Source organism: Oncorhynchus masou, unplaced genomic scaffold (assembly GCF_036934945.1).
Source record: "Oncorhynchus masou masou isolate Uvic2021 unplaced genomic scaffold, UVic_Omas_1.1 unplaced_scaffold_5459, whole genome shotgun sequence".
NCBI classification, from domain to species: domain Eukaryota; kingdom Metazoa; phylum Chordata; class Actinopteri; order Salmoniformes; family Salmonidae; genus Oncorhynchus; species Oncorhynchus masou.
The window spans coordinates 1-21,834 of NW_027011875.1; the positions used below are offsets into that span (position 1 = coordinate 1).

Here is a 21,834-nt window from a genome sequence, read left to right on the forward strand (position 1 = left end):
AGGACAGTGTGTGAGTTACCTGCTCTAGGATCCTGCGGGCTCGTTTCTTCTCAGACAGGTGAATACGGAACAGGTCCTCTACGGGACGGTAGTTCTGGGCATCAGAGATGTTCCTGGCAGAAAAGAGCACAACCCACCGGGGTTGTTAATTAATCAATCAATCTGCCAATCAATCAACTAACTAATCGAGTAGCTGTTCTGATCCATCAACTGATTAGATTTAAAGTCATGAGCACATTCAAGGATGTCCCAGCCTTCCTATATCAAGTAGGGTTTAGGCCTATTCACTAGTAACGAAATCACGGAAGAAAATCGGAACTAGTCCATGAAGAAATGCTTGTTTTTGTTTTTCCTGTTGCAGAATGTTTTGCTACAGTGTCTACTAATGAATACAGCCCAGATGTAGAGTTCTTCAGAACACATACAGTATGAGGATCTAGAACACATACAGTATGAGGATCTAGAACACATACAGTATGAGGATCTAGAACACATACAGTATGAGGATCTAGAACATACATTTGTTGGTTGGTTCTTCTATACCTGTAGGGCCCCAAATCCCCTCAAAGTACCCACAAGGACAGTACAACAAATAACATTCACCCTTGTGGGGACAAGTCCAAGTACCCATGGGGGGGGAAAAGTCTACTTTAAGCTTAGGGGTTACAATTAGGGTTAGGGTGAGGGGTTAGTGGTTAGATTTAGGGTTCGGGTTAAGGTTATGAAAAATAGGATTGTGAATGGAAATAAATGTTTTGGTCCCCACGAGGATAGAATAACATAACATAACATAAATATATATATATATATATATATAACATTTCTAAATAATGCTTTTTTTTTTGCCTATTCAATAAATACATTTGTTATCGGTCTATAGGTTAATTAGCTAAATTTAGTGGAATTAAGTGTGTACAGTATATTCGTTATGTATCTTATTTATCACACGTGCACAGATACAGAGACTATATCGGTTTCAAAAAACCTTTGTAATTGTTGCATGTTGCATTTATATTTCTGTTCGGTAATACTGTCACTGAACACACGGTTAGTATATTATGAATTACCATAATCTAACTGGTCTGTTCATATGAATTATTATTTTTTATTTTATTTTACTAGGCAAGTCAGTTAAGAACAAATTCTTATTTTCAATGACGGCCTAGGAACAGTGGGTTAACTGCCTGTTCAGGGGCAGAAAGACAGATTTTGTACCTTGTCAGCTTGGGGATTTGAACTTGCAACCTTTCGGTTACTAGTCCAACGCTCTAACCACTAGGCTACACTGCCGGCCCCACCATAATCTGTTAATATGAATGACCATAATCTAACTGGTCTGTTCATATGAATTACCATAATCTAACTGTTCTGTTAATATGAATTACCATAATCTAACTGGTCTGTTAATATGAATTACCATAAACTAACAATTTCTGTTCATATGGTACCATAATCTAACTGGTCTGTTCATGTGAATTACCATAATCTAACTGTTCTGTTCATATGAAATTACCATAATCTAACTGTTCTGTCTATAAAGGAATTACCATAATCTAACTGTTCTGTTAATATGAATTACCATAATCTAACTGTTCTGTTCATATGAATTACCATAATTTAACTGTTCTGTTCATATGAATTACCATAATCTAACTGTTCTGTTCATATGAATTACCATAATCTAACTGGTTCTGTTCATATGAATTACCATAATCTAACTGGTCTGTTCCTTGAATTAGCATAATCTAAAAATGTGAATTACCATAATGTAAAATGTGATTTCGTAAGTTACTCACAGAGCTATGAGTTCCAGAACCACCAGTCGGTCCTTAGAGAAGGTAAAACAGTTGAGGATATTGGCCACTTTGGTAGTGGGGATGGCAACCATTTTCTGGAAGAAACACACAAAGAGTCAAAGTTTAATCAAAACATGCAGGCCAGTATTTAGCTAAATAATGCACAAGAACCAAGATCTCTAAACTAGAGAAGGACATGGACATCCTGAAATTATTTTTTTTTTTTTTGGGGGGGGGGTGTCCACATAGTCACAAAAAGGTGGGGAAAGTAGTATCTCCAGTAATTATCTACCCATTTTCAGACCGCCTTGTCTTATACTGTTGCTTTTCATGCCCAAAATGACATTTAAAAAGCAGCATGTCCTCTGTTGCATCTGCCATGTGCTGTTGCAACATTCTGATTGGTCAAGAGAGTCAAGCATTTTATTATTATTTAAAACTCTTTCTTTGTTGTGACTATGTTTTAAAATTCAGGATGTCGCATGTCTCTAGTTTAGAGATCTTTGTTGCTTGTGACCATATGTTTTCAAGAATGCTCAGGTTTAGAGGATCCAGAGTCTGCCCTCATAAAAATCTGCCGTAGTGCTCAGGTGTGACTGACAGAGTCTGCCGTAGTGCTCAGGTTTAGAGGATGACTCTGCCGTAGTGCTCAGGTTTAGAGGATCTGACAGTCTGCCGTAGTGCTCAGGTTTGAAAGTGACTGACAGTCTGCCGTAGTGCTCAGGTTTAGGAACGTGACAGAGTCTGCCGTAGTGCTCAGGTATAGAGGATGACTGACAGAGTCTGCCGTAGTGCTCAGGTTTAATTGACAGTCTGCCGTGAGTGCTCAGGTTTAGAGGATGACTGACAGTCTGCCGTAAGGTTTAGAGGATGACTGACAGTCTGCCGGTAGTGCTCAGGTTTAGAGGATGACTGACAGTCTGCCGTAGTGCTCAGGTATAAGGATGACTGACAGTCTGCCGTAGTGCTCAGGTTTAGAGGATGACTGACAGTCTGCCGTAGTGTTCAGGTTTAGAGGATGACTGACAGTCTGCCATAGTGCTCAGGTTTAGTGACTGACAGGGTCTGCCATAGTGCTCAGGTATAGAGGATGACTGACAGTCTGCCGTAGTGCTCCAGGTTTAGAGGATGACTGACAGTCTGTAGTGTTCAGGTTTAGAGGATGACTGACAGTCTGCCATAGTGCTCAGGTTTAGAGGATGACTGATCTGCCATAGTGCTCAGGTATAGAGGATGACTGACAGTCTGCCATAGTGCTCAGGTTTAGAGGATGACTGACAGTCTGCCGTAGTGCTCAGGTTTAGAGGATGACTGACAGTCTGCCGTAGTGTTCAGGTTTAGAGGATGACTGACAGTCTGCCATAGTGCTCAGGTTTAGAGGATGACTGACAGGGTCTGCCATAGTGCTCAGGTATAGAGGATGACTGACAGTCTGCCATAGTGCTCAGGTTTAGAGGATGACTGACAGTCTGCCGTAGTGCTCAGGTTTAGAGGATGACTGACAGTCTGCCGTAGTGCTCAGGTTTAGAGGATGACTGACAGTCTGCCATAGTGCTCAGGTTTAGAGGATGACTGACAGTCTGCCATAGTGCTCAGGTTTAGAGGATGACTGACAGTCTGCCATAGTGCTCAGGTTTAGAGGATGACTGACAGTCTGCCATAGTGCTCAGGTTTAGAGGATGACTGACAGTCTGCCGTAGTGCTCAGGTTTAGAGGATGACTGACAGTCTGCCGTAGTGCTCAGGTATAGAGGATGACTGACAGTCTGCCGTATGCTCAGGTTTAGAGGATGACTGACAGTCAGCCGTAGTGCTCAGGTTTAGAGGATGACTGACAGTCTGCCGTAGTGCTCAGGTTTAGAGGATGACTGACAGTCTGCCGTAGTGCTCAGGTATAGAGGATGACTGACAGTCTGCCGTAGTGCTCAGGTTTAGAGGATGACTGACAGTCTGCCGTAGTGTTCAGGTTTAGAGGATGACTGACAGTCTGCCGTAGTGCTCAGGTTTAGAGGATGACTGACAGTCTGCCATAGTGCTCAGGTTTAGAGGATGACTGACAGTCTGCCATAGTGCTCAGGTTTAGAGGATGACTGACAGTCTGCCATAGTGCTCAGGTTTAGAGGATGACTGACAGTCTGCCATAGTGCTCAGGTTTAGAGGATGACTGACAGGGTCTGCAGTAGTGCTCAGGTATAGAGGATGACTGACAGTCTGCCATAGTGAACAGGTTTAGAGGATGACAGAGTCTGCCGTAGTGCTCAGGTTTAGAGGATGACTGACAGGGTCTGCCATAGTGAACAGGTTTAGAGGATGACAGAGTCTGCCGTAGTGCTCAGGTTTAGAGGATGACTGACAGTCTGCCGTAGTGTTCAGGTTTAGAGGATGACTGACAGTCTGCCGTAGTGCTCAGGTTTAGAGGATGACTGACAGTCTGCCATAGTGCTCAGGTTTAGAGGATGACTGACAGTCTGCCGTAGTGCTCAGGTTTAGAGGATGACTGACAGAGTCTGCCGTAGTGCTCAGGTTTAGAGGATGACTGACAGTCTGCCATAGTGCTCAGGTATAGAGGATGACTGACAGGGTCTGCCGTAGTGCTCAGGTTTAGAGGATGACTGACAGTCTGCCGTAGTGCTCAGGTTTAGAGGATGACTGACAGTCTGCCGTAGTGCTCAGGTATAGAGGATGACTGACAGTCTGCCGTAGTGCTCAGGTTTAGAGGATGACTGACAGTCTGCCATAGTGAACAGGTTTAGAGGATGACTGACAGAGTCTGCCGTAGTGCTCAGGTTTAGAGGATGACTGACAGGGTCTGCCGTAGTGCTCAGGTTTAGAGGATGACTGACAGAGTCTGCCGTAGTTCTCAGGTTTAGAGGATGACTGACAGTCTGCCATAGTGCTCAGGTTTAGAGGATGACTGACAGTCTGCCGTAGTGCTCAGGTATAGAGGATGACTGACAGGGTCTGCCGTAGTGCTCAGGTTTAGAGGATGACTGACAGTCTGCCGTAGTGCTCAGGTATAGAGGATGACTGACAGTCTGCCGTAGTGCTCAGGTTTAGAGGATGACTGACAGTCTGCCGTAGTGCTCAGGTTTAGAGGATGACTGACAGTCTGCCGTAGTGCTCAGGTTTAGAGGATGACTGACAGTCTGCCGTAGTGCTCAGGTTTAGAGGATGACTGACAGTCTGCCATAGTGCTCAGGTTTAGAGGATGACTGACAGGGTCTGCAGTAGTGCTCAGGTTTAGAGGATGACTGACAGGGTCTGCCGTAGTGCTCAGGTTTAAAACCGTGCCCATCCCAACTCTAAACACAATATCCAACAACTGAAGATTGATTTCTAAGAACCTTCTAAGAAATGTATTTATTAGGGCTGTCCCCAACTAAAAATGAGCTTGGTCTACCGAAAATCGACTGTTCTTTCGACTAATCAATTGGTGAACATTTTAAAACGGGTATTTTTCCATTTATAGACACACCCTATGTGTTTAATAAAATCAACTATATGCATTGAGCTCGTCTGATGCTTTAAGCTTACGATTTGATGTGATAGGACAAATGCCTCAAGAGGGCGCAACTATTCTCCTCCAGCCCCTGACGGCTTTCGCAGAATGCCAATTTATCTTACCATTTCTACCGATCTGTATGTGAGTTATGGTTTATAATTGGTTTATAATAATTTATAAAATTGTATAATTTCTAATAATAATTTACAAAATAATTTATAATAATCATTTATAATAATCATTTTGTTCAGAGCTTTAGGAAAGTATTCAGACCCCTTAACTTGTTCCACATTTTGTTACGTTACAACTCTAAAATGGATAAAATAGTTTCTTTCCCCTCATCAAACTATACACAATACCCTAATGAAAAAGCAAAAACAGGTTTAGACATTTTGCAAGTGTATATATTAATTTTTATTTAAAAAAAAAATAAAAAAATGAAAATTCATATTTACAAGTATTTACAAGTATTCAATATTCAGTATTTATTTAAGTATTCAGACCCTTTATTCAGTACTTTGTTGAAGCACCTTTGGCAAAAGCCTCTAGTCTTCTTGGGTATGAAAAGCTTGACACACCTGTATTTGGGGAGTTTCTTCCATTCTTCTCTGCAGATCCTCTCAAGCTCTGTCAGGTTGGATGGGGAGCATTGCTGCACAGCTATTTTCACTCTCCAGAGACGTTGCTCATTCATCTCCAGGAAGAGTCTTGGTGGTTCCAAACTACTTCCATTTAAGAATGATGGAGGCCACTGTGTTCTTGGGGACCTTCAATGCTGCAGAAATGTTTTGGTACCCTTCCTCAGATCTGTGCCTCGACACAATCCTGTCTCAGAGCACTACAGATAATTCCTTCAACCTCATAGCTGCTTTTTGCAAAAATGCATTAAAAACCTGTTTTCGCTTTCTCACTGTGGGGTATTGTGTGTAGATTGATGAGGAAAATGTTTTATTTGATCCATTTAGAATAAGGCTGTAATGTAACAAAATGTGAAAAAGGTCAAGGGGTCTGAATACTTTCCGGATGCACAGTCTATCTACTGTTTACACAGTAATACACAAAACATTAGCAGAGTTGGCTGTTGTTGTTGTCACTCACATGTTGAAGAGCTTTGACAGCTTTGATCTGAGGATCTGCCCAGGAGAAGTACTTCAGCATGTCCATTACCTGGAGGGAGAGGGGGGTTAGCATGTCTATTACCTGGAGGGAGAGGGGGTTAGCATGTCTATTACCTGGAGGGAGAGGGGGTTAGCATGTCTATTACCTGGAGGGAGAGGGGGTTAGCATGTCTATTACCTGGAGGGAGAGGGGGGTTAGCATGTCTATTACCTGGAGGGAGAGGGGGTTAGCATGTCTATTACCTGGAGGGAGAGGGGGTTAGCATGTCTATTAGGGAGAGGAGGGGGTTAGCATGTCCATTACCTGGAGGGAGACGGGGTTAGCATGTGCCTGGTGTTCATTACCTGGAGGGAGAGGGGGGTTAGCATATCTATTACCTGGAGGGAGAGGGGGGTTAGCATATCTATTACCTGGAGGGAGAGGGGGGTTAGCATGTCTATTACCTGGAGGGAGAGGGGGGTTGGCATGTCTATTACCTGGAGGGAGAGGGGGGTTAGCATGTCTATTACCTGGAGGGAGAGGGGGGTAGCATGTCTATTACCTGGAGGGAGAGGGGTTAGCATGTCTATTACCTGGAGGGAGAGGGGTTAGCATGTCTATTACCTGGAGGAGAGGGGGTTAGCATGTCTATTACCTGGAGGGAGAGGGGGTTAGCATGTCTATCACCTGGAGGGAGAACTGGGTTAGCATGTCTATCACCTGGAGGGAGAGGGGGTTAGCATGTCTATTAACCGGATGGAGAGGGGGTTAGCATGTCTATTACCTGGAGGGAGAGGGGGTTAGCATGTCTATTACCTGGAGGGAGAGGAGAGGGGTTAGCATGTCTATTACCTGGAGGGAGAGGGGTTAGCATGTCTATTACCTGGAGGGAGAGGGGGTTAGCATGTCTATTACCTGGAGGGAGAGGGGGGGGGGGGTAGCATGTCTATTAACCGGATGGAGAGGGGGGTTAGCATGTCTATTACCTGGAGGGAGAGGGGGTTAGCATGTCTATTACCTGGAGGGAGAGGAGAGGGGTTAGCATGTCTATTACCTGGAGGGAGAGGGGGTTAGCATGTCTATTACCTGGAGGGAGAGGGGGTTAAATGTCTATTACCTGGAGGGAGAGGGGGGGGGGGTTAGCATGTCTATTACCTGGAGGGAGAGGGGGGGGTAGCATGTCTATTACCTGGAGGGAGAGGGGGTTAGCATGTCTATTACCTGGAGGGAGAGGGGGTTAGCATGTCTATTACCTGGAGGGAGAGGAGGTTAGCATGTCTATTACCTGGAGGGAGAGGGGTTTAGCATGTCTATTACCTGGAGGGAGAGGGGGGGGGGTTAGCATGTCTATTACCTGGAGGGTGAGGGGGGTTAGCATGTCTATTACCTGGAGGGAGAGGGGGGTTAGCATGTCTATTACCTGGAGGGAGAGGGGGGTTAGCATGTCTATTACCTGGAGGGAGAGGGGGGTAGCATGTCTATTACCTGGAGGGAGAGGGGGGTAGCATGTCTATTACCTGGAGGGAGAGGGGTTAGCATGTCTATTACCTGGAGGAGAGGGGGTTAGCATGTCTATTACCTGGAGGGAGAGGGGGTTAGCATGTCTATTACCTGGAGGGAGGGGGGTTAGCATGGCTATCACCTGGAGGAGAGGGGGTTAGCATGTCTATTACCTGGAGGGAGAGGGGGGTTAGCATGTCTATTACCTGGAGGGAGAGGGGGGGGGGGGGTAGCATGTCTATTACCTGGAGGGAGAGGGGGTTAGCATGTCTATTACCTGGAGGAGAGGGGGGGGTAGCATGTCTATTACCTGGAGGGAGAGGGGGGGTAGCATGTCTATTACCTGGAGGGAGAGGGGGTTAGCATGTCTATTACTGGATGTCATTCATCAACCTTCTCTGTTCACTAGCTACTGTACCTGCTCGCTGGAGAAGTACCCGTGCACCTGCTCTATCGCCTTAATCCGCTGATCTGTTAGCACGCACTGCAGAGAGAGAAGAAGCCCAGTAAAAACCATTGGAAATGACTCCTAGTGTACATACATCAGTCAGTGGTGTGGATAACGTCTGCCATGCTCTCCATAGCCAGATAGCTGAGCCGTGAACCAGAATCTGGGTTTACAGGTGTTGAATATGGCAATTCTCCTTTAAGCCAGTCAACTGGCCATTTACCAGCTTTTCAAGCTTAATAATGTCAAAATAATTTCGGTACTTAACAAAGAATGGCGTTTCTATCATCATTTATGTACCAAAAAAATGTCTAAATAAAAAGTGACATGTAAACGGACAAAATGCCTGGAAAGAATTTAAGTATTGTTTTGAGCAAGTGTACATGACCAAATCCTTTTCTGTACCTCCAATAAAAATCACTCATTCCTGTCACGCACGTTGGTTGGCTGATTCAGCAGCAGGAAAGGCCATTGATTTGATCACCTGCAACAGTGTATGAACTTCATACCAATCTGTCGGTTCACCCGCGGTTCATTAGAATGCAATAATATTTCATGTAAATACATTAAGTAGACAATATAGGGCACGTTTTACAGCGTTTGTATATTTCTAGATAGGATTTATTTACTGTATTTTAATTCCACGACTATTGCAGGAGGTGCAGAATAGGTGAAATATGGCGCATGATCACTTGGTCAAAAATAATACCTTTCAGACAAGGATTTTTTTTGTATTTTTACACCTTTTTTGGTAGTACGTAATTAATTTACATAAGTAAAGACTGCAGTTGCTCATCGAAAAATTATTTGGTAAGTACTTAACGTATTTTAACGGTATCAAGCTTGACAATGACAAGTTGAATGCTGCTTCCTCGGCTGCTTAAAGTATAAGTGCCATATTCAGTCTCGTGAGTCGTGTAAAACCAGATTCTCATTCAGCTGACAATGTCATGTAGGTGTTAAATAATTTTTATTAGCCACTTGGGTTAACTGAACCAAACTTACCTTCCTGATTTCGTCTAAGACGATGTCGAATGATTTCTTATCCATGTTTGTTCGGAATACACGATCTCGGATTCTCAGTGTTAATAACTCCTTGATTAAATAGCCACCTGGCTGTCGAGCTCGAGTCAGTGGACTAACGTTACAGTACAATCAATATCACTGACATAATCTAAAAACGGACAAACTACTGGTAGTTTACTATTAAAATAGAGCTATCCACTTCATAATGTGACTTTAAGACAAAGTTAATTCACAAACGGCACAGTTTTTACGACGTTTTCTTTGTTGTCCTCGTTTAAAATCTATTGCTAGCTAGTTAGCTAGCAAGAAAGTGCTGTGTTAAACTGGCTACTTGACAGCTTGGCTAATGTTAGCTTAACTCTGCAGTTTGTTAGACCAGAGCAGAAAGGGTCAAATTACTCTATGGAGAAATGAATATATCAATGAATTGTATCCTTACTGAAGCGTTTGACAACGTCTATCGTATGTACATTTAGTTTATCGACATATTTTGAACTGTACATAACAACCACAATAAACTAAGCCGCTAACACCGCTGCGACAACTTCCTTTGTTAGGACCCCATTCAAAAACATGAGTTAAAAGATCACTTTCTCAGAACAAATATTTTTTGTTTGAAGTGGAACTATATATTAATCACAAATTATGATACGACCATTGTATTATCATATTTTATTTCGACAGATACTGTGAAATAATAGATTTATTGATCATATTTTCATTCAGGCTGCGGGGCGCAAACAGGCAAATTTTTGGACACTCTTGAGGAAGTAGACACGGAAATGTCGTCGGGTCTGTGAGAAGTTGGCAAATATTTATTTATACTTGTATTTTGTGTTGATTCAAGTAAAATGGACAGATTCACATGGTCAAATGGTCTTCTGGAAATGAATGAAACATTGGTGATTCAACAACGAGGTGTCAAACTTTATGACGGAGAAGACAAGGTATGATGTTAACAAGCTCGCATTGCCAGGCAAGGAAAACAGCTAGTTAGCTAAGTCGGTAACGTTACATTGGTAGCTAGCCATCTAGCTAAATGTGTTCTTTGAAATAGTGGAATAAATCTAGTCAACTAGCTAATCGGAAATAAAATAACGTCACTGGTTCGTTGCATGGGCGTGTTTTTGCCTTGACAAACACGTTTACGAGGTCATTGTTGATGTTTACAACAGTGCTGTCGGACCAAATACACATTTCTGCCTGCACCATATCTGACCGTTTGTTGTCCCTCTCTCGCTCTGTCTTTCCACCAGGCCAAGTTGGATGTTGGAATTGCTCTGCTGAGTACGCACCAGTTAATATGGAGGGACCTGAAGAATCATGTACAGTGACACTTCATAAAAATATACATTCAATGGGTAACACCCACCACAGCTTTATCTGCATATTAGCCAGTGTGATTTTTAATGCTTTTCTTGACCTTTTCCATGTCCCTGATATGATGGTGTCTAGTATTTACTCTCCTAGTGTGTGTGTGTGTGTGTGTGTGTGTGTGTGTGTGTGTGTGTGTGTGTGTGTGTGTGTGTGTGTGTGTGTGTGTGTGTGTGTGTAGGAATGCTGCATAGCCATACCCCTTTCTCAGATCATCTACTTTGAGGAACAAGCTGCGGGTATCGGAAAGAGGTGACTCCTAATTAAACCATGTAGCCTATTGAAACAATACCCACCACTTTGTAGCAGGACAACTCACATGTATGTACGCGTGACTACTATAAGTCGCTTGGATAAAACAGAACATCCCCTCTCTCTCTCTCTCTTGGCTATGCTTTCATCATTGATCTATGACAGAACATCCCCTCTCTCTCTCTCTTGGCTATGCTTTCATCATTGATCTATGACAGAACATCCCCTCTCTCATGGCTATGCTTTCATCATTAATCTATGACAGAACATCCCCTCTCTCTCTTGACTATGCTTTCATCATTGATATATGACAGAACCTCTCCTCTCTCATGACTATGCTTTCATCATTGATATATGACAGAACCTCCCCTCTCTCATGACTATGCTTTCATCATTGATATATGACAGAACACCCCCTCTCTCTCTCTTGAATATGCTTTCATCATTGATATATGGCAGAACCTCCCCTCTATCTCTCTCTCTTGACTATGCTTTCATCATTGATATATGACAGAACATCCCCTCTCTCTCTCTCTCTGTATCTGACGCTGCAGTGCCAAGATAGTGGTCCACCTGCATGCTTCCCCGGCCAATAAGGAGCCAGGACCCTACCAGCAGAGCAAGTTCTCCTACTTCAAACTGTCCTTCAAAGAGCATGGACAGATAGAGGTAGTAGTCATTTAATATTATTATTACTATTATAGTAGTATTATTATTACTATTATAGTATTATTATTATTGCTACTATATTATTATTATTACTACTATATTATTATTATTACTACTATAGTATTATTATTATTACTATTATAGTATTATTATTACTACTATAGTATTATATTATTATTAGTAGTAGTATTATATTATTATTAGTAGTAGTATTATAGTATTATTATTACTATTGTAGTATTATAATTACTATTGTAGTATTATTATTATTACTATTATAGTAGTTGTAGTATTATTACTATTGTAGTATTGTTATTACTATTGTAGTATTACTATTGTAGTAGTATTATTATTATTGTTATAGTATTATTATTATAGTATTATTATTATTATAGTAGTATTAGTATTGCTATTGTAGTATTATTATTACTATTGTAGTAGTATTATTATAGTATTATTATTATTATTATTATAGTAGTATTATTATTATTATAGTAGTAGTATTTTTGTTATTATTATAGTAGTATTATTACTATTATAGTAGTATTATTATTGTAGTAGTATTATTATAGTAGTATTATTATTGTAGTAGTATTATTATAGTAGTATTATTATAGTAGTATTATTATAGTAGTGTTATTATTGTTACTGTTATAGTAGTGTTATTATTATTACTATTGTAGTATTATTATTACTATTGTAGTAGTATTATTGTTATAGTAGTATTATTATAGTATTATTATTATTATTATTATAGAAGTATTATTATTACTATTATAGTATTAGTATTTGTATTATTATAGTAGTATTATTATTACTATTGTAGTATTATTATTACTATTGTAGTAGTATTATTATAGTATTATTATTATTATTATAGTAGTATTATTATTATAGTAGTAGTATTTTTGTTATTATTATAGTAGTATTATTACTATTATAGTAGTATTATTATAGTATTATTATAGTATAATTATTATAGTAGTATTATTATAGTAGTGTTATTATTGTTATTGTTATAGTAGTGTTATTATTATTACTATTATAGTATTATTATTACTATTATTATTATTATTACTATTATTATTATTATTTTTATTACTATTCTAGTATTATTATTATTATTACTATTATAGTATTATTATTACTATTATTATTATTATTACTATTCTAGTATTATTATTATTACTATTATAGTAGTGTTATTATTGTTACTGTTATAGTAGTGTTATTATTATTACTATTATAGTATTATTATTACTATTATTACTATTATAGTATTATTATTACTATTATAGTATTATTATTACTATTATTATTATTATTACTATTCTAGTATTATTATTATTATTACTATTATAGTAGTGTTATTATTATTACTATTAGTATTATTATTACTATTATAGTTGTATTATTACTATTATAGTATTATTATTACTATTATAGTATTATTATTAGTATTAGTATTATTAGTATTATTATAGTAGTATTATACTTATTATAGTATTATTATTATTATAGCTATTATAGTAGTATTATAACTATTATAGTAGTATTATTATAGTATTATTACTGTTATAGTATTATTATTATTATAGTAGTATTACTATTATTACTATAATAGTTGTATTATTACTATTATAGTAGTATTATACCTATTATAGTATTATTATTATAGTAGTATTATTATAGTAGTATTATACTTATTATAGTAGTATTATACATATTATAGTAGTATTATTATAGTAGTATTATTATAGTATTATTACTGTTATATTATTATTATTATAGTAGTATTACTATTATTACTATTATAGTTGTATTATTACTATTATAGTATTATTATTACTATTATAGTAGCATTATTATAGTATTATTATTACTATTGTAGTATTATTACTATTATAGTATTATTACCGGTATTACTACTATAGTAGTATTATTAACACTGTTATAGTATTATTGGTATTACTACTATTACAGTATTCTTGTTATTACAGTATTCTTATTATTACTATTGTAGTATTATTATGTTATAGTATTATTTACCAGTATAGTGTTATTGTTATTATTTATATTATAGTATTATTACTTCTGTAAATATGTAATGAGAGTAGTACCATTGGATACTGTAAATATGTAATGAGAGTAGTAACATTGGACACTGCCTAGTAAATATGTAATGAGAGTAGTACCATTGGATACTGGCTAGTAAATATGTCATGAGAGTAGTACCTAGCCAGTATCCAATGGTACTACTCTCATGACATATTTACTAGCCAGTATCCAATGGTACTACTCTCATGACATATTTACTAGCCAGTATCCAATGGTACTACTCTCATGACATATTTACTAGCCAGTATCCAATGGTACTACTCTCATTACATATTTACATTGGATACTGGCTAGTAAATATGTCATGAGAGTAGTACCATTGGATACTGGCTAGTAAATATGTTATGAGAGTAGTACCATTGGATACTGCCTCGTGACTCTGTAGATATGTTAAGAGAGTAGTACTATTGGATACTGCCTCGTGACTCTGTAGATATGTTAAGAGAGTAGTACTATTGGATACTGCCTCGTGACTCTGTAGATATGTTAAGAGAGTAGTACCATTGGATACTGCCTCGTGACTCTGTAGATATGTTAAGAGAGTAGTACTATTGGATACTGCCTCGTGATTCTGTAGATATGTTAAGAGAGTAGTACTATTGGATACCGCCTCGTGACTCTGTAGATATGTTAAGAGAGTAGTACTATTGGATACTGCCTCGTGACTCTGTAGATATGTTAAGAGAGTAGTACTATTGGATACTGCCTCGTGACTCTGTAGATATGTTAAGAGAGTAGTACCATTGGATACTGCCTCGTGACTCTGTAGATATGTTAAGAGAGTAGTACTATTGGATACCGCCTCGTGACTCTGTAGATATGTTAAGAGAGTAGTACCATTGGATACCGCCTCGTGACTCTGTAGATATGTGATTGGCCTTGTGTGGCTCAGTTGTTAATCGCGTGAACAGACTGTAACCGAAAGGTCACTGGTTCCAATCCCTGAGGTGAAAAAAATGGGTGTGTTCCCTTGAGCGATGGGGACTTAACCCTAATTAATCCCTGTAAGTCTCTCTGGATAAGAGCATCTGCTGAATGACTGAAATGTGAATGTACACGAATGGAAAATACCATCGAATGAGCAGTGAGTGAAACTGTCGTCCGATGCGTGCTAATTTAGAGCCAAAATGGCACCGTGTCTGTTTTCCTATACTGAGTCTGAGCCATCATGGTGTCTGTGTCTGTCTGTCTGTGGGTAGTTCTTCCGGAGGCTGACCGAGGAGTTGAGCCAGAAGAGATGGGAGAGTACGCCCATGTCACAACCCATCCCTACGGCAACCAACTCACAGGTCAGAGGTCGTCATAGAACAGACAATCTACTCTATTCCACTCTCCTCTGCTATACCTAACTGGACAATCTACTCTATTCCACTCTCCTCTGCTATACTCTACTTAACGTCCTAGTCTATTCCACTCTCCTGTGCTATACCTAACTGGACAATCTACTCTATTCCACTCTCCTCTGCTATACTCTACTTAACGTCCTAGTCTATTCAACTCTCCTCTGCTATACTCTACTTAACGTCCTAGTCTATTCCACTCTCCTCTGCTATACCTAACTAGACAATCTACTCTATTCCACTCTCCTCTGCTATACTCTACTTAACGTCCTACTCTATTCCACTCTCCTCTGCTATACCTAACTGGACAATCTACTCTATTCCACTCTCCTCTGCTATACTCTACTTAACATCCTAGTCTATTCAACTCTCCTCTGCTATACTCTACTTAACATCCTAGTCTATTCCACTCTCCTCTGCTATACCTAACTGGACAATCTACTCTATTCCACTCTCCTCTGCTATACTCTACTTAACGTCCTACTCTATTCCACTCTCCTCTGCTATACTCTACTTAACGTCCTAGTCTATTCTGTTATGGCCTTGTGTGGCTCTGTTGGTAAAGCACCTCTTATATTCTGATTTAATATCTGACTGAGATGCTAAGACTCCCAGGAATACAGTGGTACTGTTTCACCTAGGGATGTTAATTAACTAAACGTTAACCTCCCCAAAAATACATTTGACCGGTCTCGCTTATCGGTCTATAGGGCAATTTGTGTAATTCTGGGTGGGCAAGTCAATTGTGAGATTTGAACACATCTCGTCAGTCGTTAAAACAGCGTCTGGATCGACCAGAATTATTCTTTTCTAAATGACAAAGGATAATGTACAGTGAGTTTATAGCAGGGAAGATTTGATGGTGGTGGGGGCCACAAAACATCTGAAAATGTTGCTGTTTTAAAGCCAGTTTGCTGCAGTTCTCCACATTTTGCCATGGGGCAGAGAGAAATGTTGCAGTTTTAAAGCCAGTTTGCTGCAGTTCTCCACATTTTGCCATGGGGCAGAGAGAAATGTTGCAGTTTTAAAGCCAGTTTGTTGCAGTTCTCCACATTTTGCCATGGGGAGGAGAGAAATGTTGCAGTTTTAAAGCCAGTTTGCTGCAGTTCTCCACATTTTGCCATGGGGCGGAGAGAAATGTTGAGGTTTTAAAGCCAGTTCGCTGCAGTTCTCCACATTTTGCCATGGGGTGGAGAGAAATGTTGCAGTTTTAAAGCCAGTTTGCTGCAGTTCTCCACATTTTGCCATGGGGTGGAGAGAAATGTTGCAGTTTTTAAAGCCAGTTTGCTGCAGTTCTCCACATTTTGCCATGGGGCGGAGAGAAATGTTGCAGTTTTAAAGCCAGTTTGCTGCAGTTCTCCACATTTTGCCATGGGGCGGAGAGAAATGTTGCAGTTTTAAAGCCAGTTCGCTGCAGTTCTCCACATTTTGCCATGGGGCGGAGAGAAATGTTGCAGTTTTAAAGCCAGTTTGCTGCAGTTCGCCACATTTTGCCATGGGGCGGAGAGAAATGTTGCAGTTTTAAAGCCAGTTTGCTGCAGTTCTCCACATTTTGCCATGGGGCAGAGAGAAATGTTGCAGTTTTAAAGCCAGTTTGTTGCAGTTCTCCACATTTTGCCATGGGGCGGAGAGAAATGTTGCAGTTTTAAAGCCAGTTTGCTGCAGTTCTCCACATTTTGCCATGGGGCGGAGAGAAATGTTGAGGTTTTAAAGCCAGTTCGCTGCAGTTCTCCACATTTTGCCATGGGGTGGAGAGAAATGTTGCAGTTTTAAAGCCAGTTTGCTGCTGTTCTCCACATTTTGCCATGGGGTGGAGAGAAATGTTGCAGTTTTTAAAGCCAGTTTGCTGCAGTTCTCCACATTTTGCCATGGGGCGGAGAGAAATGTTGCAGTTTTAAAGCCAGTTTGCTGCAGTTCTCCACATTTTGCCATGGGGCGGAGAGAAATGTTGCAGTTTTAAAGCCAGTTCGCTGCAGTTCTCCACATTTTGCCATGGGGCGGAGAGAAATGTTGCAGTTTTAAAGCCAGTTTGCTGCAGTTCGCCACATTTTGCCATGGGGCGGAGAGAAATGTTGCAGTTTTAAAGCCAGTTTGCTGCAGTTCTACACATTTTGCCATGGGGCGGAGAGAAATGTTGCAATTTTTAATATGATATCTGAGTGAGATTGACTAACAAAATCAATGAGGATCTCTGGACGCTATTTCGACCTTGATTACTAAGTTTAGTTAGCTGGTTACTAAGTTTAGTTAGCTGGTTACTAAGTTTAGTTAGCTGGTTACTAAGTTTAGTTAGCTGGTTACTAAGTTTAGTTTAGCTGTCTAAAATGGAGCTGACAGGGACTAATTGAGTGACTGATGTAAACTACATGACCAGAAGTATGTGGACACCCGCTCGTCAAACATCTCATTCCAAAACCATGGGCATTAATATGGAGGTGGTCCCCCTTTGCTGCTATAACTCTCTCTCTCTCTGCGATTCTCTCTCTATCTGCGATTTTCTCTCTCTCTCTCTCTGCGATTTTCTCTCTCTCGCTCTGGGATTCTCTCTCTCGCTCTGGGATTCTCTCTCTCGCTCTGGGATTCTCTCTCTCTCTCTGCGATTCTCTCTATGTCTGTACGTGTAAATAACGTCTCCTCTCTGGTCGTCCTACAGACAGGAAGGACGCGAGCGGTGGGGATCGTCGGCATCGAGAGGAAGATAGAGGAGAGGAGGAAAGAGACAGAGAAAAAACATCTCAGAGGTGAGAAAGGAAATAAGATGGAGAGAGACACAGGGTAGAAAGAGAGAGAGAGACACGGGGTAGAAAGAGAGAGAGAGACACGGGGTAGAAAGAGAGAGAGAGACACGGGGTAGAAAGAGAGAGAGAGACACGGGGTAGAAAGAGAGAGACACGGGGTAGAAAGAGAGAGAGACACGGGGTAGAAAGAGAGAGAGAGACACGGGGTAGAAAGAGAGAGAGAGACACGGGGTAGAAAGAGGATGAGAGACAGACTGGGTAGAGAGAGAGGATGAGAGACAGACGGGGTAGAGAGAGAGGATGAGAGACAGACTGGGTAGACAGAGCGGATGAGAGACAGACTGGGTAGACAGAGAGGATGAGAGACAGACGGGGTAGACAGAGAGGATGAGAGACAGACTGGGTAGAGAGAGAGGATGAGAGACAGACGGGGTAGAGAGAGGATGAGAGACAGACGGGGTAGACAGAGCGGATGAGAGACAGACTGGGTAGACAGAGCGGATGAGAGACAGACTGGGTAGAGAGAGAGGATGAGAGACAGACGGGGTAGAGAGAGGATGAGAGACAGACTGGGTAGACAGAGAGGATGAGAGACAGACGGGGTAGACAGAGAGGATGAGAGACAGACGGGGGAGAGAGAGGATGAGAGGCAGACGGGGTAGAGAGAGAGGATGAGAGACAGGCGGGTAGAGAGGATGAGAGACAGGCGGGGTAGAGAGAGAGATGAGAGACAGGCGGGGTAGAGAGAGAGGATGAGAGACAGACTGGGTAGACAGAGAGGATGAGAGACAGACGGGGTAAAGAGAGGATGAGAGACAGATGGGGTAGAGAGAGGATGAGAGACAGACGGGGTAGAGAGAGAGGATGAGAGACAGGCGGGGTAGAGAGAGAGGATGAGAGAGGCGGGGTAGAGAGAGAGGATGAGAGACAGGCGGGGTAGAGAGAGATGAGAGAGACAGGCGGGGTAGAGAGAGAGGATGAGAGACAGGCGGGGTAGAGAGGAGGATGAGAGACAGGCGGGGTAGAGAGAGAGGATGAGAGACAGGCGGGGTGAGAGAGAGGATGAGAGACAGGCGGGGTAGAGAGAGAGGATGAGAGACAGGCGGGGTAGAGAGAGGATGAGAGACAGGCGGGGTAGTAGAGAGGATGAGAGACAGGCGGGGTAGAGAGAGGGATGAGAGACAGGCGGGGTAGAGAGAGGATGAGAGACAGGCGGGGTAGAGAGAGGATGAGAGACAGGCGGGGTAGAGAGAGGGAGGATGAGAGACAGGCGGGGTAGAGAGGGAGGATGAGAGACAGACGGGTAGAGAGAGGATGAGAGACAGGCGGGGTAGAGAGAGAGAAGTGAATTGTGTTTGGCTCTCAACAACCTCTTGTATTGCATTTTAGGAACATAGTTTTTATTTCTGTTTCCGTGTTTGATTTGGTAAGAGGATGGAGTCCAACAAGAGGTTGGAGGCAGCTACAGAGGAGGGGGAATACTGGAATGGCTTTTAAAATGTTATACAGCGCATTTCTGGATAAGAGCGTCTGCTAAATGACTTAAATGTAAATGTAAATGTATTCAGATCCCTTCACTTTTTCCACGTTGTTACGTTACAGCCTTACTCTAAAATGGATTTAATAAGTGTTTTTCCACATCAGTCTACACAATACCCCATAATGACATCACAATACCCCATAATGACATCACAATACCCCATAATGACATCACAATACCCCATAATGACAGTGTGTCAATGGGTTTTTATACATATTTGCAAATGGAGGAAGTTTGGAACCCGCAAGACTCTAAAGCTGGCCACCCGGCCAAACTGAGCAATAGGGGAGAAGGGGCCTCGGTCAGGGAGGTGACCAAGAACCTGATGGTCACTCTGACAGAGCTCCAGAGTTACTCTGTGGAGATGGTTGTCCTTCTGAAGGTTCTCCCATCTCTGCAGCACTCCACCAATCAGGCCTTTATGGTAGAGAGGCCAGACTGAAGCCACTCCTCAGTAAAAGGCTCATGACAGCCTGCTTGGAGTTTGCCAAAAGGCACCTGCTCTGAAGAAACCAAGATTGAACTCGTTGGCCTGAATGCCAAATGCCATGCCTGGAGGAAACCTGGCACCATCCCTACCATGAAGCATGGTGGTGGCAGAATCATGCTGTGGGGATGTTTTTCAGCGGCAGGGACTGGGAGACTAGTCAGGATTGAGGGAAAGACGAACGGAGCAAAGTACAGAGAGATCCTTGATGAAAACCTGCTCCAGAGTGCTCAGGACCTCAGACTGGGGCGAAGGTTCACCTTCCAACAGGACAACAACCCTAAGCACACAGCCAAGACAATTTAGGAGTGTCTTCGGGACAAGTCTCTGAATGTCCTTGAGTGGCCCAGCCAGAGACCGGACTTGAACTGAAAAGACTTTGCCGAATTTGCCTCCGATCCAACAGAGACCTGAAAATATCTCTGCAGCGACATTCCCCATCCAACCTGACAGAGCTTGAGAAGATCTGCAGAGAAGAATGGGAGAAACTCCCCAAATACAGGTGTGCACATGTAGCATCACACCCAAAAAGATTCGAGGTTGTAATCGCTGCAAAGGTGCTTCAACAAAGTACTGAGGAAAGGGTCTGAATACTTATGTAAATGTGATTTTCAATATATAAATGATCAACATTTTATAACCTGTTTTTACTTTGTCATTATGTGGTATTGTGTGTAGTTTGAGGGCTAAACCCCCCCGAATTTAAATCCATTTTAGAATAAGGCTTTAATGTAACAAAATGTGGAAAAAGGTTTGGCTTAATCTGTTATTGTACTACTCTAATGCTCTAATGCTTACATTAATTGTTGATTATTTTCTTCTCCTTTCTCTCTCTCTGTCTCTCTCTGTCTCTCTGTCTCTCTCTCTGTCTGTCTCTCTCTCTCTGTCTCCTCTCTCTCTGTCTCCCTCTCTCTCTCTGTCTCCCTCTGTCTCCCTCTCTGTCTGTCTCTCTGTCTGTCTCTCACTCACTCACTCACTCACTCACTCACTCACTCACTCACTCACTCACTCATATTCCCCCTCAGGCCTTTGAGGACCTCAGTAAGCTGATGAGTGAAGGTAAAGGTTTTATATATGTATGAACTAGCAATATTCCATGTGCAGGCCTCTACGCCGGGTCGACCCTGTCTTAAGTGTTAACGTTCATTTTCCATTTGTGACAAATACATTTTGAAATATTACACATAATCACTCACGACAAAAACTGTGTCTCCTCTCTCTCGTTAGGCGAAGGAGATGGTGGAGCTGTCCAGGTCCACCGCCAACAAAATCAAAGACAAGCAGGGAGACATCACAGAGGATGAGGTCGGTCTGCCCTTCATCATCACCATCAGGGAGTTTTTTCTAGGGCTGTGTCCCAAATGGAACACAAATTACAATGTAGTGCAGTAGTTTGACCAGGGGGAATAGGGTCCCAATGTAGTGCAGTAGTTTGACCAGGGGGAATAGGGTCCCAATGTAGTGCACAAGTTTGACCCGGGGGGAATAGGGTCCCAATGTAGTGCACTAGTTTGACCAGGGGGAATAGGATCCCAATGTAGTGCACTAGTTTGACCAGGGGAATAGGGTCTGATGTAGTGGACTAGTTTGACCGGGGGAATAGAGATCCCAATGTAGTGGACTAGTTTGACCAGGGGAATAGGAGTCCCAATGTAGTGGACTAGTTTGACCAGAGGAATAGGGTCAATGTAGTGGATAGTTTATTGAGAATAGGGTCAAATGTAATTTATAGTTTGACCAGAGAGGGGAATGAGGTCCCAATGTAGTGCAGTAGTTTGACCAGGAGGGGAATGAGGTCCCAATGTAGTTCTAAAGTTTGACCAGAGAATAGGGTCCCAATGTGATTACATGAGTTTGACCAGAAGGAATAGAGGTCCCAATGTAGTGCGCTAGTTTGACCAGGGTCCCAATGTAGTGGACTAGTTTGACCAGGGGGAATAGGGTCCC

General features: G+C 41.5%; 2 protein-coding genes across 2 annotated transcripts; one reads left to right on the forward strand and one right to left on the reverse strand.

The window, feature by feature from the left end:
• Positions 1-19: 19 nt before the first annotated feature.
• Positions 20-9,909, reverse strand: LOC135536026 (proline and serine-rich protein 1-like; the record flags this gene model as incomplete). Its single annotated transcript, XM_064962419.1, has 5 exons — positions 9,349-9,909; positions 8,314-8,379; positions 6,396-6,464; positions 1,797-1,891; positions 20-113 (listed from the first exon to the last, which is right to left on the reverse strand). Coding segments are annotated over exons 1-5 (369 nt in total), but the record flags the coding sequence as incomplete, so codon positions are not given.
• A 222-nt stretch (positions 9,910-10,131) lies between these two features.
• LOC135536027 (vacuolar protein-sorting-associated protein 36-like) lies at positions 10,132-17,916 on the forward strand. Its single transcript, XM_064962420.1, has 6 exons — positions 10,132-10,316; positions 10,626-10,694; positions 10,925-10,995; positions 11,550-11,664; positions 14,982-15,071; positions 17,776-17,916. The coding sequence occupies exons 1-6, from the start codon at positions 10,221-10,223 to the stop codon at positions 17,899-17,901; spliced, it is 567 nt and encodes a 188-aa protein (XP_064818492.1). The 5' UTR covers positions 10,132-10,220; the 3' UTR covers positions 17,902-17,916.
• The last annotated feature ends 3,918 nt before the right edge of the window (positions 17,917-21,834 follow it).